The following is a 25,490-nucleotide window of genomic DNA, read 5'->3' as shown; positions in this document are numbered from 1 at the left end:
TCCCAGCTTCCTAGTTTTTTTCATTATTATGAAAGTTGCTTGCTTACTGTTTGTTCCTTCCCTTTGTCAGAAATAATCCCAGAAATAAAGTTTCTTACCCTTTAGAATAATGAAAACCCTTTTAGGATGTCATTCTGAGCTATCAGTGCTTTGCTCACAGGAAAGGATCCTGCCCCTTAACAGGTGAAATGAGACAAATTTAGTAGAAATCCAAGTTTCATCCCAAATTCTGACCCAAACAGCCAGCCTGTAATAAGCATATATAACATTTGGATCCTAATGTCAGGTATTGTGTGGAGTAATAAGGGCCTTATATGGTGGTCAGGATCTATTAGGTAGCTCTATTCTTATTATCTGTGTTGAAAACCATTGAAGCATTAGTCATTTCTTCCATTATGGGTATCAAAGGATGTAGGACTGTGTCTCTCCAGATAACGGTTATATGCTTAGAATGACTGATTCAGGAAATGAGATCTTTGCAGCAAGATACCAATGTCAGTGGCTAATGATATGAGATGGTCTTCTGTGACTATTCCTTTGTACAGCCTTTTAAGTAATTCATCATAAAAGGGAAGCAGCAGCTCACCAGGACTCCTCATTGTCAGGCAACTTAGCAGCGTTTCCTTTGAGACATTAGCCGAGACTTGGTCTTACGATAGTTCTGATACTCCTTGATGCTTGTGTATTGTGACTTCCAAGTGTTGCTCTCAAAGCACTTTAAAAATGCAAACCATCCAGATGGTTAGTCTGGTGGCTGAGAAAAAGAGCTTCCTGATTAAAAAAGAGAGAGAGAGAGCACTTTCCCCCCCTTGAAGCTCGTTCGAAAATGAGAAGTCGCGGAACTAGGCAAGGTAGATGCGTTTGATGCTTCTGTGGCAGCACCTCGTTAATCATGTAGAGTGGCCCTGCTGTTTAGTTCACTAAGCTACTCCTTTGTTCCCAAAGCTTTGATGTGTCGCTCTTCTCTGCCTTGCAAGCCTTCCTTTCCAAATTTCCACCTTAACTTATTTTGTAGCTGTGCAAATTCATTGCAAGTTCAGTGTTTCATTGCAGACAGCAACACAGAAGAAGTCAAAAGCAGTAAATGGTTGCGTTCACCAATGCAGTTTTGTGTAATATTTGACTAGATTTTCCACCACCTTTAATTTAGCACTTAAAATTTGCATTGGAAAACTTGAAAGGCACTATTTTTGGAGGCACTATACAGCTGATAGGCAAAGGGCGTATCAACTTCCTTCGGTGATGCAGGAAATAAACTTGGCTAGTGGTCAGCAGCAGTCAGCTCTGGAACTCTCTGCCCACTGAATTTGGTTGAGCATGGTCTCTGATGGTATTCAGATGCCAACTCAATCATGGCTTTTGACCTAGGCTTTTGGGTATTGTTACTGATACTTATTCATATGTCCATGGTAGAGGCTTTGCTTATGATGACACTATGATATTTATGTATGGATATAACATTTTATTGACTTTTGCTGTTACCGCTCTGTGATCTTTGGATGAAGGGATGGCTTAAATCTAAAAAATAAATTTCAAAGACATGCCACAGAGTGGGGCAGGGGACACCCAGAACGTATTGCGGGGGTGGTATATGGTCCACAGGTTAGATACCTCTAGTTTAAATAAAGAAACTAGTCTTGTTACTAAGTAGTAATTTATGTATTTGATTCCCAGTAAATCCGTATCACTTCTAACAAGAGATAGCAAAATACACAGGCTGCGTTCTCAAGCAGCTGTAAACCAAGAAGCTTGGTGTAATAAACCACACTGTGCCTGAACTGTGTGCAAGCTGGAAACAAGCCAGGAAAGTGATAGCTTAGTGTTACATTTGGGCTCAGGTATGTGGTTTGCTGCTCCCTAAACAGGCTGTGATCCGTAGCCCAGCCGTAAGTCATGGTTTGCTGTTTACATACGGATCATGGCCTGTTTTAGAGAGAAACAAACCACAGTTTTGGGTTGGAACCTAGCACTTAAGTCATCTTCTTGCTAGTTTGTTTATGCAGAGTAGGGATGTTCAGGTGCTTGCACAAACAATGCAGCTTTTGCACAGTATAGTTTATTAAGCCAAGCTTCTTGGCTTACCTTTTATGCGTGAATGCAACTGTAGGATTTTATACAAGTGAAGCTTGATGCTCTAAGGACTCCTTGAAATTAATGCAAAACATTAGCCTTGAGTATTTAAGTGCAGTAGTCCTGGGGTAGGTCTAACTCAGGCTTCCTCAACTTCGGCCCTCCAGATGTTTTTGGCCTACAACTCCCATGATCCCTAGCTAGCAGGACCAGTGGCTAGGAATGATGGGAAATGTAGTCTCAAAACATCTGGAGGGCCAAGGTTGAGGAAGCCTGGTCTAACTCATACTGTCTGACCTCTGTATCAGTGAAAGTGTAGGTAAGCCTGTATACCTGGGCTCAAAGTCACATGGTGGTGTTCCGCAGCCGAAGCTAAGCAGATCTAAACCAGTTTGCAAGCTGCCTGGGTGGAAGGACACCTGGAAACCATATATAAATATGTTCTGAGTTCCACAGAAGAAGAGTCAGTCATAAGTATAGTAAGTGTTGCACTGAAAGCGTTGTCAAAACATTAACACACATCTGTCTTTATACTGCAGGGATTTCTTAACTAAAAGCCAGGCATTACTTCAGGATCTATCAGAGACAAATGAGGAGGCTTTCCCATTGGTAGAAGTGTTAAATACTCTGTTTTTCTTGCCAATCCGACGACTTCATAATTACGCCAGAACTTTACTAAAGCTTGCTACGTGTTTTGAAGTGGTAAGTTGTTGGATAAGAAAGTTTCACTAAACAGGAGACATTTTGTGTTTGTTTTTTTGATCTCATTGTTAACATAATCATTCCAGGTGGCGTAATATTTTTAATCAGTTCAAAAAAAAAGTACAAATGCAGTTGCATTTGTTATAATAACTAAACGGTTTATTCTTCATTGTATTAGTGTTCTTTTTAGTTACTTAAATATTATTCATAGTGTTCAATCACAGGAGAAGTTGTTTCAGTTGATTTAAATATAACATTTTGAGAAACTGCAACTACTGTAATGAAATATTGCAATAGGTCTCTGGAAGCAAGTGTCAATTGCTAGCCTTGTTTTGTTTGTTCCTTCTCTGTAGGCATCTCCAGAATACCAGAGCCTTCAGGATGCCAGTTCTTGTTATGAAACCCTTGCTGTCCATCTTAGCAGGAAAAGGAAGGAAGCTGAATACACGCTGGGCTTCTGGAAGACCTTTCCTGGCAAAATGACAGTACGTGGGCATTGCTGTAGTCTCTGCTAACTCTTTCCACTGTAGGATTCCATTTTTCCCACAGTGATGTCACCGTAGTTCCCTTCCCTTCCCTTCCCTTCCCCTCTCTTCACGGCTGCGGTGCTTCCAATTTCAGAAAGTATTGTATTTAGCAAATAATCCTAATTTCCCGTTACGGCTGAGATGCATGCAGACTCCATCTGTGACGAGTGCGCACTACTGTTAATGACACAGGGGTGATAATATGCATAGTCGACCTAATTTGTGTGCCTGCCTCACTCCTCAATTCTAGGATTCCTTGAGGAAACCCGAACGGCGACTAATCTGTGAGAGCAGCAATCGGGGGCTGTCACTGCAGCATGCTGGGAGATTCTCAGTAAACTGGTTCATCCTCTTTAATGATGCCTTGGTCCATGCTCAGGTAAGGGCATACTGGGGATTAGAGCTGAATTGTTCCCGTTATACCTGAATGGATGGGGCACCTCACAGTAAAAAGATATTTTCAGAGTTCTGTAGCAGTCAGATCTCTCCCCACGCTCTTCAGAAGAGCACACACAAAGATGACCTGAGATCCATATGGGTTGTCACTAGGTCTAGTCAGTGGCGGAGGAAGGGGGCAGGTCACCCTGGGTGCCAGCCTGGGGGGGTGACATCGCCGCGGGCAGGCACCTCCCCCTTGGGACACTCGCACGGGCGACGTACCACGCCCCTGGGTGCCACACCCCCACAGGCGACATGCCACGCCCCCACTGCCCTGGGTACCGAAGCCCCTTCCTCCGCGACTGGGTCTCATATGAGTGACAAGAGCCTTGGATACTAAGCCTGTTCTGTCTTCCGTGCAATGTAGATCACTCCCCACCTCTCTTTATTGGGGTTCCGAAACACAATATAATAGTAGTAGTAGTAGTAGTAATAATAATAATAATTTATTATTTATACCCCGCCCATCTGGCTGGGCTTCCCCAGCCACTCTGGGTGGCTTCCAAAAAAATATTAAAATACTGTAATACATCAAACATTAAAAGCTTCCCTAAACAGGGCGGCCTTCAGATGTCTTCTAAAGGTCTGGTAGTTGTTGTTCAGAACTGGGTCTATTCCACCTGCCCAGCCACCACCTCATTAGTGCCATTGATACTGCAGGCATTAGGTTTTGGAACATTATGTATTGGGTCTTTGAACAGCATTGCCTCTCACTTGCAAAAAAATGTTGAAAGACAAAAAATAGTTGTGCACAGTTTCTCTCTGTCTTCTGGCGAGACTGGGAAATATCTTCCATCACTAGCATACAGCAGCACAATCATTTGCTTCCCCTTAAACAAACAGTAGGAACAGGGTATCCTATGCACTGAGTTCTGGTTCATAGAGCCCGCTATTTGGCATAAATATGGTTGCAGCTTTGCAAGCTGTGCAATTTGAACTTATCAAATTGGGGGTGGTTCAGAACTCGTTAAGAGATATAGCAGTTGCATTTCAGCAGTGTGGCTTAACGTCATTCCGTTTCCAAAGGGGAAGAAACACTGAAGAAGGAACACCCACTAAGAGTGAATCTAATCCTAATAGGAAGGTTGATGCTTTTCCTCTTTTGCTTTTCTTTGCAGTTTTCAACTCATCATATTTTTTCCTTGTCCACATTGTGGGTAGAGCCTGTTTCAGAAGAGTCTGGTAATACGTAAGTATGTCAAGGCCATCCCTCAAATAGAAATTATTTTGTTGCTGTTGTCGATGAATGAGTTTTTCTTTTGAAACGTCTTGGGTACTCCAGGCCTTTTGTGCTCTTTGTCTCTGAAGTGATACTCGACTTGCATCCCTTAAAGGCAGTGGTGGGGAACCTTGTGGCCTGTCCAGCTGCTTTTTGACTCCAACTCCCATCAGTCTCAGCCAGCCAATGGCCAGGGATGATGTTCATCATAATCCAGAAGCAGCTGGAAGGACCACAGGTTCTCCATCCCCATATTAATGCGATTATCATGCTTGTGGTTAGTGAGATAAAGTTATCACAGGTGTACATGTTGCTCATTTTAAGCATGCATTTGACGCGCAGCGTAAATTAATAATGCAGAGTTTCAAAGAATAAAAGCTTTACTGAGTTAAAATAAACTTCTTCATAAACAACATGGTTCCAAACAGTTTGACTGAGATTACATACTGCTCACAACTGAAGCAGACAGACACTCACTGACATCTTACAGAGAGCACAAAAGAGAAACTGGCTATGAAGTCACATGCCAGAGTGACTCAACAGTTAGCAGTTAGGCCTGAATAACTTTAGTCGGCCCAAATGATTGTGCAGTCCCAGCACTTCCCAGCCTGCTTTGCTGCTTCTGCTCTCATGTGTCTTTGTCACATGACACTCCCCCAAAGACCTAGAGAGCAGAAGTATAAACATGAAAAATTAAGTTATTCAGTATTGGCTGGACATTAAGTCTTGTAAATGCAGATATGATGAAATCATCCAAACCAGTGCAGTCGAATCTGCATTATTATTATTATTATCATCATCATCATCATCATCATCATTTTTTTATTTATTAATTGCCTTCTAGATTACCATCTCAAGTCATTTTACATATAAGATAATTAAAAACAAAAACATAGAACAGTCAATACATTTAAAACTAGACTAAACCCCTAAGAAGTATTCCAGTGTCACTTTTGTAAGGAAGAATGCCGTGGCATTTCTTGTGTTTAGACAGGGAAGAATATTTATGCAATGCAATATTGGTGCAGAATTCAGCTTCCTACAACCTTTTTTCTTAGCTTGAAGCAGCATTTCCAGTCCATATGGATATGAGTACAGTCGTACCTTGTTTTGCAGCCGGGATCCGTTCCGGAGCCCCGGCCGCTAGCCGAAAAGGACGCAGGGCAAAGCGCCATGTCTGCGCACATGTGTGGAGCGGTTTGTGCTTCTGCGCATGCGCGAGCGGCAAACCTGGAAATAACCCGTTCCGGTACTTCCAGGTTTGCCGTGGACATTCACTGGAATGGACGCTAGACAAGGCGGACGTTCGCGGAGGTATTCCTGTGTAGGCTTGGCAGCTTGGTAATTTCTTATGAAACAAAAGGATGGCTGAATAAATCTAGTGGTTTGAGGATCTGGCATAGGTAAAGTAAAAGATGCCAGATAAGCATTAATACTTTACTTAACTTGCATAACTTGGAACTTCTTCATTTTATTTTGGTACAGAGTACAGTTATAATCACTAGTGATAAGAGACTGAAATAGGATGGAAGGTGTTAGATTACGTGGCACTTTACTGTTGCAGATGGAGATTCTCCATTTCTCATGAATTTAGGGAAAGGGGGAACATTTCTTTAAGCCAGAGGCTAGAAGGAAAAGGACAGAAATTAGAATGCGTCTCTGCCCCTTTGCTTTGGTATTAATTTTTGCCTTGCTAGCTACAGTTATCTGTTCCATTATTTTTCTTTTTTCTTTCCTTATGTTATTTTTACATGAACCTTTTTTTCTTTTTTCTTTGGTCTTCATACTAGGAATGGTTTGAGAGTCACTACACCAGAAGAACAGTTCATTCTTGTTTCATCAACACCACAGGAAAAGGTAGGCAGGCACAGAGACGGCATTCTCTCTTCTCCTCCCCTGTTTGCACCACTTGCCGGGTAGGTTAACGGCAGGAACATAGGAAGACCATTGGTCCGTTTAACTCTATTGTGTACACTGACCAGCAGCGTTTCTTAGGGCTCCAGTCAGCAGACATTCCCAGTCCTGTTCGGAGATGCAAGAGATTATACTTAGTGCATGCAAAACGGATGCTGGGTCACTGAGTTGTGGTCTTCCTCCATTACTTCCCCACAAGGAATGTGGGCTTGGCTTACTTGTTAGAGCCATCTTAAGTGCCTTAGCTACTTTGAACATGGAGTACTTTGTAAGCTTATTTTCTCTGCTTATTTCACTCTGCAACCTAAGGGAAATCAACATACAATGACCCTGCTTGCACAGCACGGCAAACCATAGTTAATGGTATACCGCAAACATGCCTATCTGGGTTGTTCACCTCCTTGCTGGTTGTATGTGGATGAAACAAGCCACAATTTAGTGTTGCATCCAAATCGGAGATGGTGGTTCATTTTGCAACACAATCTGTAAGCCGAGGTTTGTTCTTGGCTTGTACTGATCATAGTTTGTTGGGAGTTAAATCATCCGTGGATCAGATGTAACACTAAGACAGGAGTTGTGGTCTGTTTCCTGTCTGGGAGGAGCAAAACTAACATTGTTTGCTCGTCGACCATGGTATAGAAGACATGCAAGTATGGTCCACATTGCTGTAGCTGAGTATGTAGCATCTTGGTTTAGAAGGAGACTTGGATTAGATCATTGGTCTTCAAGTAGTGACTTGTGATCCATAGTTGGCCTATAGATGGTTCATGACAGTGCATTCATTGCTAATTATTATTTTTAAAATTAAGTTTAGTTTGTTGTTAAGTGACGTAGAGAATGATGACCATAAAATGGTGGTGTATTAAAAACTCACCCTTTGTTCCCGGCAGATGGTAAATGGGGCCCCAAGTCTGAAAAGGTTAAGATTCCTGGAGCGGATGAACTTTTGCAGTTCCGTGATTTTTATCATTTATTGACTCTGTGGCACCAACAAGTCTTATCAGACTAACTCCAAGAGATTCCTTCAGTATTCCCATAAAAGTAGTTATGAATAGAGAGGAGGAACACAAAGGGTAGGCAAAACCTTGAATACTTTTACTGTAATTCTTTCAGACTAAATGGCTGAGAGCGATAAGCCAAGCAGTGGATCAGGCCTTGAAAGGGACGACTGACTTGCCCCCTTATGGAGTTAGCGGAAACATTCAGAGGCAAGAGCCCCCTATCTCACGGAGTGCCAAATACACCTTTTACAAAGATCCTCGGCTTAAGGACGCCACTTACAATGGTCGATGGCTTTCTGGGAAACCACACGGCAGGTGAAACTGTGCAAATGTTCTTATGTACATGTTCACTAGTTAAGAGGCTGTCCTGTTTACTTAAAACCAAGCAGAAAAGCACCAATAAATAACAGGCCAAAAAAGAGAGAGATTTTCACTAATTGCATGGAAAATGTGCTGACTTCTGTTGTTACAGCATCGCTTGCATTTGGTGAAAATTGCTGCTAAAAACACGCCTCACGAGGAAGGATTTTTTCTTTAACATATTGGACTCGCAATAAATCATTTCAAGCACCTGAAGTTTCCCCCTGTTCTCTTCTTTTACATCTTCTTCTCTTTCTTTCTTTTTGCTTAAAGCTAGGTGACGAGTGAAAAAAGGCATGTGAAAAGTATTTAAATCTGAATAAAGCAGAGTACAATAAATGAAAAGCCGCCTACTCTATGACCACTTAACCCTGAGCGCTAAAACCTAGCCAGAAAAAATGCAGTAGTCCTTTGAACAATGTAATAGTCTTGCATAAAACGTGTTATGCTAATTCAAATGAGGAACTGGTCTAATTATGGCACTCTGTATATTTCAGGGGAGTTTTGAAATGGGCAGATGGTAGAATGTATTCTGGCATGTTCAGAAGTGGCCTGGAAGATGGGTAAGTACAAAGAATTAAACCAAATTTGGAGTTGGAGAAAGAGAAGTCTGTTTATTACTTAAAATTTCCTTACCACCAGCAAGGTGTTAGATAACCTCCCTTTGGCTGATGGATTTATTTAGCTGTCAAAATAGTTTTTAGAAGTTTTGTGAAACTAACTTAAGTTGTCACATCATATATTGGGTTATATCCAGTGTTGATCTTACTCGTAGTAGAACCATTGAAATATAGTGGGCATGACTAACTTATATCCATTAATTTCAATGGATCTGCACAAAGTGCAACTTGGATGCAACCCATGCTTACCTGGGAGTAAGTCTCAGGTACTCAGGATTTCATTTTTAATCACTGTAACAAGCAGCTTGCAATGTAAAATTAAACACTCTCCTTCACCCCCCCCCCCCCGTGTCCTTTTTTCTGTTCAAACACCTTGCCAGATTTGTGTGCATGTTAGAAATCTGGATGGTGCTAAAATAAAAGTATGTCCATACAGTGCTTGTGCACCTGTTGCAGCTGAAGCTCCTGAACATGAAAGATTGTAGCTGTGCACTGCTGGGCGGGGGGGATTTGGGTCTGAGACAGCCACAGTGTTAAAACTGAAGAATTCTATTATGTAGTAGTGTGCTTTTTTAAAACAGTGTATTAGGGATTTGTCTGTAAGACACTTTCCTAAAACTTCTATTTAGCCTTCTAAAATACCAGTGCTGTTTCTCAAGTGATTTTCATCACTTTACCTTCAATTCAAAATTTGTATGAAATTCTGGAGAGCTAAACTTGTTCTCTCATGAAGTCAATGCAGTGTCAAAAATAAAGCAGTCAAAGTTTGAACTGCATGCTAGGAATTGTTGGCTGAATCTATTACGTGTGCTTAAATTTCTATAGCTACTGCTTCAGATATACATGTATAGAAAAGTGATATATGGGTGTTTTATAATTGCATATCATATAATTCATTAACCATTACTCCTTTACACATAATTCACAGATACAGAGTACATTTTTAGTATTTACTCAGAAGTACCGTAAATCTTATAATGTTCAGTGGGTCTTACTGCCAAGTAGATGTGTATGGGATTGCTGCTCTTTGTATTATATTCTTGTTTTCTTGTTTTCTAGTTGCTCAGGACTGTTGTTGTTTTCATATTGGCAGGCACGGTGAATACAAAATACCAAGCAAAATACTGAACAAGAGTGACCGCTATGTTGGATATTGGAAGGAGGGCAAAATGTGTGGACAAGGCATCTACAGGTAGTATACAAAACAACATGTGGATTGTTTTAAAGGTCATCGTGTGTGGTCCAAAAGAGAGCAGCATTTAACCCACAATGCACTTCAAAGGGCCACTTAAGACACACACAAACCATTTCTTTCTATGCAAAACCTTTCCAGGTAGGAACAGCATGAAACCCCTATTAAGATCACCATGTGTGACAGTTTTCACTCACAAACACATTTCATTGTGTGAACACCTCCTGGGGAGTTGCATTTTGCCTTGTGTCCATGCAGTGAAATACACATGTGCCCATATTGCTTCACACGACAATCTGTGCACAGATGTGATACCATATCCATTCATGCTCTTTTTGCACAGAACTACATAATCCACAATACGACACATCTCCATTCCCCCCCTCCCCTTAAACTCATCACTGGAAATAATTGTCCTGTTTTCACATTCCTGCCAAAAATGTCGTTTTCTGTGTGCAGAGGGGGAGAGAGATAACACTCTTTTATTCCAGCTATGCCACTGGAGAAGTATATGAAGGGAGCTTTCAGGATAACATGCGTCATGGTCATGGTCTCCTGCGCAGTGGGAAACTGACATCTACCTCTCCCAGTATGTTCATTGGCCAGTGGGTGATGGATAAGAAGACTGGATATGGAGTATTTGACGATATAACAAGGTAAATAGATTCTGAGCATTCTAAAAACTTATGCTAAGTAGTTGCTTATCCCTCTAGTTTACTTGAATAAAATCACTAACAGGATGACATGGAATGCAATCTAAAACTTGTATGTCAGCAATCAATCACCTGCCTTTGTTTAACTCATGAGCTATTGCTTTAACTCATGAGCTATTGCTGCAATCTGCTCTGATTGTATATTTTATCTTTATGAGCGCTGTTTTTATTGTGTTATGTGAGCTGGTCTTTGACCGTAATAAATTATCTCAATTATCTCTCACCTGCCTTTGAACTTGCTTTTTTATTTTAGCTCAGCGTTCATGTTTCATAAACCTTAATATAAGTCCTCTTTGGAAATACTGAAAAGTGTGATAACATACAATTAAAAATAATAATGGCAAACATACGAAAATGATACATAAACTGCAGTTAAGATGTACACTAGTTTGTGCCCTCCCCCCAACCCCATTATAGAGCTCTGATGTGACCCTATTAATTGCTGAAAAGGCTTCTCAACTGGTAGGGTAGTATGTCTGTTGTTTAGTTGTTGTCAGAGTGTCGCAGAACATGAAATGGTATGGTGAGCCTTATTTCTTAAAATTTAGATTGCTTTGGCCCTTAATCCTTCTTGTCTCTTCAGGGGAGAAAAATATATGGGAATGTGGCAAGATGACCTTGGCCAGGGCAATGGTGTTGTGGTTACACAGTTTGGACTGTATTATGAAGGAGCCTTTAGCAGCAATAAAATGATGGTGAGTACTGTGCAAACCAGTGTCTTACGGTTGAAGGAGCATTCCCAGCAGTCCCTAACCTTACTCTGTTTTTTGGTGCTCAATGTATAAAAATAAAAATTCACTCCCTTTTTTCAAAGTAGCGTTTATGCCAGATTGGATCCAGACTACCTGTGAGCAGTTCCTCTCTTGGGGTGCTCCCAATGGTAGACGAGCAGAGGAGGCAATTTTTGCTAATTACCCCTCCTCTTCCTGCAACCCCCTATACCCCAATGAAAATCTGCTCTGGAGGGTTGGGGGACTGAGGAGGACAGTGCTGTGAGGTGCAGAAGGAAAGAGGAATAGGTTAAAATTGCCTTCTTCCTTCCTCCACCTTTTTCCATCGTGAGTCTCCACTGGATCTCTGCCCTTCGCACTAAGGACAAGTTTGGATCCAGCACATTGACTGTTCTGTATCTTTGTGTTACGGCTACTGTAAAAATATACATCTTCCTACATTTTTCTTCCCCAATACTACTCTGTGTTTATGTGAACTATTCAGAACAGGGCTTGTAATGATTGTGATTCTGCTTTATGCAGGGGACTGGTGTCTTGCTTTCGGAAGATGACACAGTGTATGAAGGAGAGTTTTCAGATAATTGGACTCTTAATGGAAAGGTTGGTAAATCATATTTTGGGGGATTGCTTTTTTTGAATAGAGCAGTTTTTCAAAATGAGTGATTTCATTCTTTTTTTACTCTCTTCCCTCCCCTCCATCCCTTCTTCAAAGGGAAGACTGACTTTGCCAAATGGAGACACTATTGAAGGTATTTTCAGTGGCGAGTGGGGATCTGGGATAAAGATTGCTGGAACCTACTTCAAACCCAGTTTGTACGATCATGAGAAGGAGCGACCCAAAACCCTGTGAGTGAATGGAAGTTGGCTTCTATTTAGACTGTATTGTGTCTTTGTCTGTAGCTAGCCATGGTACCTGAGCCCTACCACTGATCTGAATGCAAAGTAGGTTTTAGATCACAGCCTGTATTGCCTTGTTTGCCCAACTCTGGTTGTTTATTTCCAGCTCCTCTGCTTGGTTAGGCAATGGGGAATAGTACAGCGTCATTGCCAAGTCCTCATGCGGATTTCAGATTTGAGCGGAACACTGCAGGTTTTGTCTGAGGTGCTTGGAAGACAATGGGGTCAAGAGATATAATGCTTGTTCTTTAGAAAAGGCTAAAAGTGGTGGAAATTCTGTAAGTCATATGATATCTGAGCAGCTGGTGACCATTGTGATGAAAGTGAAAACGTAGCAGCTGTATTTTGGGGGCTGCAATCGGTCACTGGCACTTAAAGAGTGAGGGCCCCTAAGCAGTAGAAATAGAGGTTCCTATAAACAGAATGTGGGACACAGGTGGCGCTGTGGTCTAAACCACTGAGCCTCTTGGGCTTGCCGATCGGAAGGTCGGCGGTGAGCTCCTATTGCTCGGTCCCAGCTCCAGCCAACCTAGCAGTTCAAAAGCACACCAAAAAGTGCAGGTACAGTGGTACCTCTGGTTACGTACTTAATTCATTCCGGAGGTCCGTTCTTAACCTGAAACTGTTCTTAACCTGAAGCACCACTTTAGCTAATGGGGCCTCCCGCCATCGCAGCACGATTTCTGTTCTCATCCTGAAGCAAAGTTCTTAACCCAAGGTACTATTTCTGGGTTAGCGGAGTCTGTAACCTGAAGCGTATGTAACCCGAGGTACCACTGTAGATAAATAGGTACCGCTCCGGCAGGAAGGTAAAGGGCATTTCCGTGCCCTGCTCTGGTTTCGGTGTTCCGTTGCGCCAGAAGTGGCTTAGTCATACTGGCCACATGACCTGGGAAAACTGTCTGCAGACAAACTCCGGCTCCCTCGGCCTGTAAAGCGAGATGACCGTGGCAAATCCAGAGTCGTCCACGACTGAACTTAACTTTACCTTTTTATATATATATACACACACACACACACATAAACAGAACTGGAAATGCATCTGTGCGGTGGTTGGACTGTACAACCCATTTTGATTCATAATGGATGTTTTCAGGCATTTTTATAAGTCATCAGAGAGATGCTGTTGGGGAATAGGTGCCTGTCAGACTTGTGCAACCGTGCAGGACTGTCATCTCTGAAGAGCACTGGTGTGGCTGTCAGTTTTAAGTCATACAGTACCCATTATACATAGCTGTGGTTGTTTTTAAATTGTTAAACAAAATGAATGTCTATTTTATATTTATGGACAGCATAAGACTCAATTTCTCCCTGCCCCACCCGCTTTGGCTTTTATTTATGATGCTGTTAATTACTTTTGACATCACTGATGCCCAAATCTGACTTTGAATCAGGCTTCCCTGCCAAACTTAACAAACTTCTTAGGGAGCTGCTTTTTACCTCACTAGGGGGTCTATGAATAAATGTATGCAGGTGCCTCTGAAGCGAGGATTGTTGGCTGTCTTAAGTTCAGAATTTATTGGGTGATTTTTTTCTAAGAAATAGTTAATGCTGCTCACTTGTCTAATGCAGCACAGAGAGAATCAGATTCTCTGCTTTTAAGCAAAGGCCTTGAAGTTACCGTAAGTTATTATTAAAATAATGCTTCTGGTCTTCATCCCACAATCCTTTGATCCTTACCACCTCATCTTTTCAGCTTGGGCACTATTAACTGTCCTGGTTATTGATATAATAAATAGCAATTCATTTATGAATCATCTCCCATGAAACGCCCCCAAGTGATTGACAATAAAAACCATTTCAGCAATTGTCAGACGGCCCAACATTAGCTAATGTGTCTTATCAATTAACAGCAAGCTTGAGATGTTGAAGAGTGGAGGGAATGTTTCTGCCCTGCGCCACCCCATAATGCTCTAGATCTGCATGCTCTTAGGAGAAATTGCTGATCCACACCTCTCTTAAGGCGTTTCATTGAGAATTGCGATTCTTGTGGTTAAAATGTCCCCAGGCGGAAGCTTGGAAACCTTGCTGTTCCGGCTGATGAAAAATGGAAGGCGGTGTTTGAGGAATGCTGGCATCAGCTAGGCTGTGAGCAACCAGGCCAGGGGGACAGGTGGAAGGCTTGGGATAACATTGCTGTTGCCCTGACAACCAATCGGCGTCAACACAAAGACAGGTTAGTAGTGAGGGACACTTGTACTTCAAGAAACAGCAGGAAAAAAATATCAAGTGAAGTTCGGCCATCATTTTAAATTTACATTGAGATTTTTAAAAACAGCTTACTGGAAGTTTGCTATGGATATATATTGTAATATATGTAGTTTCACTACGGGTGGTGCTGTGGGTTAAACCACAGAGCCTAGGACTTGCCAATCAGAAGGTCGACGAATTTAATCCCTGCAACAGGGTGAGCTCCCGTTGCTCGGTCCCTGCTCCTGCCAACCTAGCAGTTCGAAAGCACGTCAAAGTGCAAGTAGATAAATAGGTACCGCTCCGGCGGGAAGGTAAACGGCATTTCTGTGTGCTGCTCTGGTTCGCCAGAAGCGGCTTAGTCATGCTGGCCACATGACCCGGAAGCTGTACGCCGGCTCCCTCGGCCAATAAAGCGAGATGAGCGCCGCAACCCCAGAGTCGGCCACCACTGGACCTAACAGTCAGGGGTCCCTTTACCTTTACCTATGTCGTTTCACAGCATTTGTATGCCTAAGCAAAGTGTGCATTTAAAAAATCTGCCATTTTGTGGGTGGAAACTTTTGCAATTCTAGTGTTTTATGAATCTATTAGGTACTGACAGGATGTTAGTGTGGTAGCAAGAGCCTTTAGTTAGCACAGTTGATCACATACTGCCCAGGATTATTTTTAAATTAGTAAATGATAGGAAAAAAGTCTTAAGAGAGGAGACGGATGTAGAAAAGGAGGAAATGTTTCAGAGCAGATATGAAGGTTATCAGCAGGTTAGAACAAATGGCTAGAAAGAGCCATTTCAATTGGCAAGAATTAAGGGCAAGTACATTATACAGTGGCATACTTTAAATAGGGAAGGGAGATATCCACATGAGCAGCCCTTTGACAGAAGCAGAAAAGTATTATTTTTGTACACGTAAGAAAATCTATACCTGTGGGAAATTGGGAAACAATAGTGTAGTTATTGGAGAGTGAGGAAGGAATGAGTGCGGCAAATATAATGAGTCCTGTAATAGCAAGATGACAGAAAGAGCTAAGAACATTTTGCTAGTATAATTTATTGCATTTTTCAATATTTCTGGTTTTCAGGATTTGTAATTATTTTTTATTTTCTCGTGTGTTTTTTTAGACTTGCTTGTTGGTTGGTTTGTAGCTACTTGACCCATGTGTGTTTCCTATATAGCTTATAACTGTATCTCTTCCATTGTTGCAGCCCAGAACTGTTAAGTAGATCTCATGCGCAAACTTTGGAGAGCTTGGAGTTCATTCCAAAACACGTTGGTGCCTTCACACTCGAAAAATACGACAACATTAAGAAATATCTCATAAAGGTATTGTGACTGTTGTTAAATAAGTTCTTATCTATAAGCTGGGATGCAAGCAGGGAACACACTGTGTTCAGTAAACGGGACCTGCATGCATTCCTACTATAAAGTGAGGATTTTGTCACAAATAATAAATTTGTAAGAACACTATTTCCAGTTCTGCTATAAACTCCTACAGATTGCAGTCTGTGGTATAATTTTTAGATGATACTAGAGCAGGGGTCAGCAAACTTTTTCAGCAGGGGGCTAGTCCACTGTCCCTCAGACCTTGTGGGGGGGCGGACTATATTTTGAAGCAAAATAATGAACGAATTCCTATGCCTCACAAATAACCCAGAGATGCATTTTAAATAAAAGCACATATTCTACTCATGTAAATACACCAGGCAGGCCCCACAAATAACGCAGAGATGCATTTTAAATAAAAGGACACATTCTACTCATGTAAAAACACGCTGATTCCCGGACCGTCCGCAGGCCGGATTTAGAAGGAGATTGCGCGGGATCCGGCCCCCGGGCCTTAGGTTGCCTACCCATGTACTAGACTAGAGCACTGATATTGTAGAGTAAATGTTCTTCTTTTCTATGAGATGGGTAGGTTATATATATTGTTTGAACTGCCATTGCTTTAAATGAAGAGCCTTAAATAAATATGAGTGTTAGAATCAAGACTCTGCTTCTTTATGTAGCTGCCTAATTCCCTGACCCTTTTCTTTTTAGGCGTGTGATACTCCCCTGCATCCTTTGGGAAAACTTGTTGAGACCCTAGTTGCTGTATATCGAATGACGTATGTAGGCGTGGGAGCTAATCGGCGGCTGTTGCAGGAAGCAGTCAGGGAAATTAAATCCTACCTCAAACGCATCTTCCAGCTAGTCAGGTAAGAAAAAAAACCAATGAACTTTGTCTCTCATTTAGTGTAAAACCTTTATACTTCCACCTTTCTCTTTTAACAAACATGCCTAAAGAAATGCATTTGTGCAGAAAAGCTGATCGTCCAGCAGTTGTTGACTTGTTGCTAGGTTCCCCTGCAAGAAAGAAAACCGAAGAAAATTATTCGAAGAGAATTATATTTGAAAAAAAATGTTTGCAACCCTTGTTAAGAATTTTTGACACAGTTTGGTGAGTTGTGCTTAATTTTACACATGTTTTGATTTTAAGATTCCTGTTCCCTGATCTTCCTGAAGAGGGCAGTTCAATCCCACTTTTGGTGACAGAGACCAAAGGAAGGAGATCATTCTGTAGTGGAAAAAATGACTCCAGGCCAGAATCTCCGGAACCAGGGTATGTAGATAAAAATCTGTTTAGAAATGCTTGACATGGGATAGTAGGATCAGGGAGGAAGATCTCCACAGCTGCTCCTTCTCTCATCAATGGCTAGGGCCAGACTAGTCCTCCCCTTTTTTTCTCTTTTCCCCCAAATAATATTTATTATTTTCAGTAAATAAGCATAATACAAAAGAATTAACAGTAACAAAAACAAACAAAAAATAGAACAGAAAAAAGATAGAAAAAAGGAAAAAAATAAGAACACACAATACAGCATAATGCCACTTAATTAATTACAATCAGGTATCATCCATCTTCATAAACATAGTATTTGACTTCCTCGAGTCTCTTCCGTCTGAATTTCTTAGTAATTATCTGTAGCAGTTTCCAGTATCAATATTTCAAAAAACCAAATCATAGTCATAATCATATTACATCACTTTCCTTATCGTGCATTTTCTTATTTATAAATTTAATCCCAATTTAATCCTAGGCCTAATTGATTCTTTCAATTAAAAACTTGGCAGACTAGTCCTCCCCTTTCTGTGATGATATTCCTGAGCTCAGTGTGTGCATATGCACACCTCATAGTGTCAGTTGTTCCTCACACACAAATATGGAACACAATTGTTCCAGATTTAGGTGCTGTGATGCCATCCAACATGGACAAACATTTAAGCTGCTCAGGAGCTTAAGAACTGAACAGGGGATTGCTCTTTGAGCAGAAAGTTTGGGGAGTGAATTTCCTATCACGCCCACCCACCTTTCCTTGGACTGGTTGCCTTTCTTCCTCAACATGTGTTGTTGATAGGACAGGTTGATAATTATCAGGTTGATCTGTTGTGACCTTGACGGAAGCATACAATAGATGAGCCTTCTTGTTTTGGCTCATCTTCCTCTCTTTTCCCCCTTCTTTTTTCCTTTTTTCTTTCCTCATTCTTCTTCTTTCCTTTTTCTTTTCTCTTTCCCATATGCCATGTACTTTGATATTTTTTGTAGATTTTTAGCTTTTTTCATCATTATTATTTCTAAGGAATTTTCTTTTGTAATTTTGGTTGTCTATATTTGTGTCAGGGAACTGCCATCGGCTCAGGGGGGAGAGGGGAAAAGCCGGATGGATTACAGAGAGCCCCCAAAGATCGTGGGAAGCAGCTCCTCCTCAGTGGAGGAGACTAACCACGCCTCCAGTGGAGAGGAGCTTCAGGGCTCGGAAGAGGCAAGGCGATGCCAGGACACCTTGCCTGGGCAAAGCGGGGAGGAGAGAGGTCCTCCGTTAGTCACGCCCTCCTTGCGCAGTAAGCTTTCGCGCCGAGAGGGAAGGCGCAGACTGGGCATCAAGAAACTACTTTGCTGGGGAAGGTTTAAGGACCGCCCACTCACGGATTCTGTCAGTGAATGAGTGGCGCTCTGGACAGATAAAGTTTATTTTGGCATCAAAAGCAAGGCTTCACAGCCGAGCAGGGAGGCATTTGCCTGCTTGCTCTCGAGCAACCCCTTGGAACCCCAACAATTTGTTTAAAGCAAAATAAAAGTATTTTAAAAAAAGAAAAAGGAAGATAGGACAGGTTGAGGAGAGCCGAGCCGTATAATAAAGATTTCTGTGAGCTGACCCTCGTTCATCCAAAGCTCTTCCTTCATTTTGTGTTTTTCAGCTATGTGGTCACAAGCTCTGGGTTGCTGCTTCCTGTGTTGCTACCGCGACTCTACCCTCCTTTGTTCATGCTGTACGCCTTAGACAATGAGCGAGAGGAAGATGTTTACTGGGAGTGCGTCCTGCGTCTGAACAAACAACCAGACATGGCTCTGTTGAGCTTTTTGGGGGTGCAAATGTAAGCATGCTTCAATGTGTTTCTCCTGGCTAGAGAATGCAGTACAGTGGTAACTCGGGTTAAGTACTTAATTCGTTCCGGAGGTCCGTTCTTAACCTGAAACTGTTCTTAACCTGAAGCACCACTTTAGCTAATGTGGCCTCCTGCTGCTGCTGCACTGCCGGAGCACAATTTATGTTCTCATCCTGAAGCAAAGTTCTTAACGCGAGGTACTATTTCTGGGTTAGCGGAGTCTGTAACCTGAAGCGTATATAACCCGAGGTACCACTGTACTTATTTCCTGTTTGTTACTGTCGGGGGATTAATTGTCACCCCTCACAAATGAGATTTAGAGCTCTCCAAAGTCTTTGGGGCAGAAGGCTGAGATTTCCTTGCTCCGCTGGTTTTCATATCGTCATGCCACAAAGAAATGTCCATTCTTCACTTAACTCATCTATGCTCTTAAGCCAACCTTTCCCAACCTGGTGTCCTCCCAGATGTTTCAGACAGCAACTCCCAACAGCATCAGTGGAAGTTCCAGTCCAATGGCATCTGGAGGGCACCAGGTCCAGGAAGCTCGCATTAAGATGAGCCAAAAAGTTTTTGCTTAGATCCCCTCAGTTGACTGATCCAGATACATGAGGAAATTCCACTATGCTAAGAACTCGGTCCCTGCTCCTGCCAACCTAACAGTTCGAAAGCGCGTCAAGGTGTAAGTAGATAAATAGGTACCGCTCCAGCAGGAAGGTAAATGGCGTTTCCGTGCGCTGCTCTGGTTCGCCAGAAGTGGCTTAGTCATGCTGGCCACATGACCCGGAAGCTGTATGCCAGCTCACTTGGCCAATAAAGCGAGATGAGCGCCGCAACCCCAGAGTCGGCCACGACTGGACCTAATGGTCAGGGGTCCCTTTACCTTTACTAAGAACCTGAAAGCTCAATTATATATTGTAAGGAAGTGTGTTAGAAAACAAATTCTTCTGTTTTACATCCTTTCTTCCATGGTAGGAAAATAATTAACTATACTCATGGTACTTCTTTCAGGAAATTTTGGCCAACGAAAACCTGTATTCTTGGTGAAAATAAAAAGGTATGCTATATTTCATTTGGAGTTCTCTTAACTCTGTATCTTTGATAGCCTTTGAATTGAATAAAGCTAGACTGCAGTCACTGTGTGTGTCAGTTTTAATACATTGCTGTTTTGGTTAGCACTTGACATTTATATGTCAATCATTTTTACAATTTACAGTGTACAGTTCTTCTAGATGCATGGCTCCAAGGACATGTAATATTTATTGTTATCTTTTCTGTCATTATTTCACTTAAGTGATTTTTTTTTAAATGATCCCCAAATCATTTATTCATTTAAAGATACAGTACAATCTAATTATTCATTGATTTGGGTGGAGGCTTTCTGTGGTTTCCTTTTAGATGTTCATATTCTGCATGTGGTTAAGCTGCACTTTCTCTATTAAAGCAAAAGCAATAATCCTTCCATATGGAATTTATAAAGTGCAGGTGTCCAGTTGGTTCATTCTGCACGCCAGTGGCAGGCCACAGTTTTGTTGCTAAACAGGGGGAAAGTGAGAAAACTTTGCGTTTTGCAGACTAGGCGCCTTTGGGCCAGCACAGCCTGATGATATCATTTTGTGCCCATCCTGACTGCTAGCATCTATAGAGCACAAGTGTGCAACCATGATGAAGCTGAGATTTTTGGACATGGCTCAGAAAGAACAGTGCAGCAGCATGTCGCCAACTTGATATTCCCAGCCTCAGTTATGTCTTGGCTTGGTTCTCATGGGACCCAAAGTATTTTGTAAGATGATAATATTCACTGAAGGATTTTCAGAGTTGCATTTCTCACGCGCAGATGTCTATCACTAACTAGATAATTGTTCAAGTTGATCATCGTCTTTCATTTTAATGGCCAGAATCACAACTTTAATTCTGTTTTTAATATAGTGACGATATACAAGTAGGGATGGGCAGAGCAATCAAACTCCCTGTCAATTTTGCATGTGTTCATTCATAAGTCTGTTCTGTCTTGTTTTCACGTTACGCACGTTTTTAAAAACCCCCACAAACAATCCGTTTGAATACAGTACATATTTTATCATAAAATAAAATTTTAAAAACTCTCACAATGTACCCATGGCTAAAATATGTTTTATCCCAACCTATGCATGTGAAAACACTCCCCTCCCCCCGAAACCAAGAATTGAGTCACTAAATTCAGAGGTGTTCAGAATTGAAACTTTACTTATGTCACATATAATAACATTCTAATCGGAACTTTAATCTGGGAGGTGAGGATCGGGTCTGTTTGCACTGCAGTTCACAGAAATCAAATTCCTCAAGCATCCCTAAACGTAAGACAAACTAAAGCATAAAGCTCACAGCCCTGATGTGCACTGTTGAAAATATCATCTCCCCACCCCCATTTGAAGTAGCCTTCTCGAACTGGAATTCATGCAGAAACTGAACTATTGTGGTGCTCTAGAAGTTGAGATTTATTGCAGTCTTAATCCAGCATCTCTGATTACTTCTGAAATTGGTGTGATGAATTATTCTATCCAGTACACTGTTAGAAATCATAATCATAGGTTTTCATTCTTATGCTTAGGTATTGCCAAATACAAAAGATGCCTGTTTTGCTTCAGCAGTGGAGTGCTTACAACAGATCAGGTAATCTTGAACATTGACTCCTTATTGTCCTGTCCTTCTGGTCCTAGTCAGTAGCGCTACTTCCACTTGGTGATCTGAGGATTTTGGTCTTAGACTTTGGTGGTAACGCATTTGCTAGGAAGCAAGCCCCATTGTATACAGGGAGACTTACTGCCGAGTGAGCTGGAAGCATATAATGTATCACAATTTAATGTGTCACTGTGTAGAGCAGCCTTCTCCAACTGAAGCCCTCTAGATATTTTGGACTGCCACTTCCAACACCCCTGATCATTGACCACTATGGTTAAGGTTGATGGGAGTTGTAGTCCAAAGCGTATGAAAAGCACCAGAGTTTTGTTCTTCAGCCTATTTCTTGCTTTCATTTATGTGCCAAATTAAAAGGTGCAGTTCTCTTTTATTGGCTTTTTGACAGCTTCGTCTCTGTATAGGTAAATCCTTTGTCTGCATCAAGTTATCAGAAACTACTGTTTTCTTCAAAGTGGAAACTTGGGTTGTGCGTTTGATTTTCTTGTTAGAGAACGGGGTAAAACGGAATTCGCTCGCAACTACTTTACTGCCTTATTGAAATCTTTCAGGAATTTGCCTTGCTCTAATTTTGCTTTTTTTAAAAAATGTCTTCCTAATAGTACAACTTTTACACCTGCTGACAAACTGAAGGTGATCCAGCAGACTTTTGAGGAGATCTCACAGAGCGTCCTCGAGAGTCTTCATGAGGATTTCCTTTGGTCGATGGATGATTTGTTTCCTGTTTTTCTGTATGTGGTGCTACGAGCCAGGTGGGCAGCTGTTTAATTTTTGCAAATGCAGTGAATCTTGTCATTTGCAATTGCAATGAATACTCATAGAATCGTAGAATTGGAAGGGACCACAAGGGACATCTAGTCCAAACCCCTGTAATACAGAAATCTTTTGCCCAAAGTCGGGCTCTAACCCATAACCCTGAGATTAAGAATCTTATGTTCTGGCAACTGAACCAAGATAGGTGGAATGCTTAATTAAACAAAGTTCTGGGTCTAAGTGGACTAAATCAGTGTGTCCCACTCACATTTTATTGATTACATGGGGCTGAGATAACACCACTGTTGGCTCTGATCCATTGGCAGTAGCACAAAACTTCTTCATCTGTTACATGAGGGGGATGGTATACCTTTGCTCTGGGGAATAGCTATCTTGTTACCCTGCCTTTTGTATTTCAATGTTGATAGGTGTGCACTCTGTACTCTTGGTGAAGTCTTGTGAAATAGTGGCTGGTTGACTTAAACAGCTGTTCCCTTTTTGTGGCAGGATCAGGAATTTGGGTTCTGAAGTGCATTTGATTGAGGACCTCATGGATCCATATCTCCAACATGGGGAGCAAGGCATTATGTTCACTACTCTGAAGGCAAGCCTATAAATAATATCCTTATTGAAGACATTAATTGTTTATCTGTTTTTTCCTGTATACACATTTATATTTAGACTTGTTTGAACTATCAGTCAGATCTCTCACCTGCTTTGATCGCAAATACAATCTCCTTACCTTTAGTCCTTAATCTTTGTAATCAGCAATAGCTGGAACTAGGAAATCTGAAAACCGCAAAGCTGTTCTAACTTGCTGATAACTGATATTATTGGTAATATTGTATTTCATGTAAACACTGTAGAAGGTTTTGATTATTAAGATGTATATATATCCTGTAAATAAAAATAATAAAGTAGCTTAATCTGGATCCAACCCACATAAAAGAATGCTAATTGTCATTTTTTAAAAACCCTTATTTGCAGGCATGTTATTACCAGATTCAACACGAGAAGCTCACCTAAACAATTCACCTAAATATAGAAGACACCGATGAACACAGCTTTAGCCTTCTTCACAGAAATGCACTTACGGTGGACTGAGAATCTTTATGCGGTGGATGCAGTTCTGAGGCCTTTAAAAAAGAGAAAAAGCAGAGGCCAATATCAGTGGGGGAAAAGAAAATCTATAAGAAGCAAAAATAAGGTTTTCAAGGCAGCTTTCGGAGAAAAAATATTTGCCCTTCAAAGTGGCAAAGTGTTTTTTCCCATCTCTTCACAAAAGCAATGTGTAGTGTGCCATCTACCTGGAATTCATATAAAAGCATAGTCCGGAAATATGTTGCTTGTTATTCTGAAGAGACCGTCTGAGCTTCCCGAGGATTGAAGTGCACTATGGAACCACACAGTGTCTTTCTAAGTTAAACTGCCTGGGTCTGCGTATCCACTAAGATCTGTCTACAGAACTCATGGCTTTCCTACTTCTTCTGATCCATGGCAATCCAAGACTTAAGATGTACTGAATATACAATTCATAAGACTGGAGCAGTTTTGTTACACAGATTACAGAAGGCTAGCAATGTGGTCTGTCGGAATAAGTATTTGCTTGGTCATGCCTGAGATGCTGGCTTAGCATGCAGGGATCTTGAGTCTTCTGTTTTGCCTGCTTGGTGGAAGGAAACACTTTTTTTTTGTTCAAACTTTATTTTTTGTCGAAGTATTGTTTAAAGAACAATACTTAAAGAACAAAACAGTCATGCCATTGTTTTTGTGACTTTTCCTTTGGTGTATGTGGATAATGTTAGCTGACATCTTGGATAAAAACAGGTGCTGTCCTTCACTATGTCTGTCACAGATGTAGGAGATATGAAAAATATTCTAGTTGAATTAACAAGTTAATACAGACAATGCCGATAACTTCTGGAAATCTGAATCATGGCTTTTGTGTAGCTCCTTTATTTAAAAAAATATATGGTGGGATCAGTGGATGTAAATGGAGCAATTTTCATAATAAATAATAATTCTGTGATTTCTTTGGTGGCAATTAATACAAATTCCATTTGGGTGCTATTCGCTAATCACTCCAAGGTGGTTTTTCTGTTAAAAAATTGTGAGTTACAGCTCTGTGGAAGGTACCATACATACTTAAAAGTTATTGGTTCCCATCAACTTCCCCTATTACCTCCATTTTATTCCACCCACAATTTAATAAAAATGGTACTGTAAGTTGATTCTCCAGTTGGCATTGATATTTACGGACTGGATTTCTAACAACCAGGTTAAATCTCTGGCTCGAATGAGAGAGGAGTGGGTTCTGCTTGTGCATTTCCAAGACTTTTTAAACAGCTGGAAAGCTCACCCAGAAGGCTTGAGACAGAGAAACGATCTTGAATAATTAATTTGAGAAAAACTCAAATGTCAAAATTGTACCAAGAAATCTCTCATGAGAGAGATTAAGCATAATTTTGACATTTTGTTTTCATTTTTCTCAAATTGTTTTTTCAAGATTATTTCTCTGTCTCAAACCTTCTGAGCGAGATCCTAACCAGCTACTTAAAAAGTCTTGGAAACACACAAAATTGGACACATTGGTTGAAGCTTCTATTTCAAATGATACATGGCCCCTACATCAGACATGCCATACACAGATACACAATCTGGAAATGGGCATTTAGCACTGTCCTACATATAAAAGGAGGGAGGGAATTAAAAGGGTGAGGAATCTCATTGTAGACAAAATATTTTTTTAAAAAGTATATTATGTATGCGTTTATAATTGTAAGTTGCTTTGAGAAGAAAATACAACATAAATATAGATCATATTTGCTGGATTGCTATTCATTCCACACATGGGACGAAAAAGCAGCAATTGGTCGTTTCCACTACTATTTCTGTTTCCATCAGAATTCTCTGACATTCCTGGTGTTGAATATCGGATTGCTTTACCCTCAGTATGAACACTGATCCCCAGCCATGCCATCAGGATAAGCCTTTGGGTCAGAAGCCCAGATTCCCACTTACCAGTATCTTAGCACATTTTGAAGCAATGCAGCTTACAATCTT

The 25,490-nt window shown here is 41.1% G+C and overlaps 1 protein-coding gene across 2 annotated transcripts in view; it reads left to right on the top strand.

Moving 5' to 3' along the window:
• The window catches only part of ALS2 (alsin Rho guanine nucleotide exchange factor ALS2), a 48,635-nt gene extending 24,179 nt beyond the window's left edge, over positions 1-24,456 (top strand). The window contains exons 13-35 of one of the 2 annotated variants that reach the window (XM_077918029.1): positions 2,610-2,772; positions 3,126-3,257; positions 3,550-3,678; positions 4,856-4,926; positions 6,747-6,813; positions 7,984-8,186; positions 8,729-8,794; positions 9,945-10,043; positions 10,535-10,699; positions 11,340-11,451; positions 12,010-12,087; positions 12,200-12,333; positions 14,393-14,560; positions 15,782-15,899; positions 16,614-16,771; positions 17,053-17,175; positions 18,813-18,989; positions 20,010-20,055; positions 20,215-20,250; positions 21,589-21,650; positions 22,277-22,426; positions 22,935-23,031; positions 23,415-24,456. In XM_077918029.1, coding sequence (XP_077774155.1) covers positions 2,610-2,772; positions 3,126-3,257; positions 3,550-3,678; positions 4,856-4,926; positions 6,747-6,813; positions 7,984-8,186; positions 8,729-8,794; positions 9,945-10,043; positions 10,535-10,699; positions 11,340-11,451; positions 12,010-12,087; positions 12,200-12,333; positions 14,393-14,560; positions 15,782-15,899; positions 16,614-16,771; positions 17,053-17,175; positions 18,813-18,989; positions 20,010-20,055; positions 20,215-20,250; positions 21,589-21,650; positions 22,277-22,426; positions 22,935-23,031; positions 23,415-23,453 — 2,593 coding nt within the window. In that variant the 3' untranslated portion in view covers positions 23,454-24,456. The remainder of the gene's footprint in view (positions 1-2,609; positions 2,773-3,125; positions 3,258-3,549; positions 3,679-4,855; positions 4,927-6,746; positions 6,814-7,983; positions 8,187-8,728; positions 8,795-9,944; positions 10,044-10,534; positions 10,700-11,339; positions 11,452-12,009; positions 12,088-12,199; positions 12,334-14,392; positions 14,561-15,781; positions 15,900-16,613; positions 16,772-17,052; positions 17,176-18,812; positions 18,990-20,009; positions 20,056-20,214; positions 20,251-21,588; positions 21,651-22,276; positions 22,427-22,934; positions 23,032-23,414) is intronic. The other variant, XM_028701526.2, reaches the window with a different exon arrangement.
• Positions 24,457-25,490: the final 1,034 nt, after the last annotated feature.

The sequence above is a fragment of the Podarcis muralis genome, chromosome 1 (genome assembly GCF_964188315.1).
Source record: "Podarcis muralis chromosome 1, rPodMur119.hap1.1, whole genome shotgun sequence".
Classification (NCBI taxonomy): domain Eukaryota; kingdom Metazoa; phylum Chordata; class Lepidosauria; order Squamata; family Lacertidae; genus Podarcis; species Podarcis muralis.
This window is presented reverse-complemented; position numbering and strand designations above follow the sequence as displayed.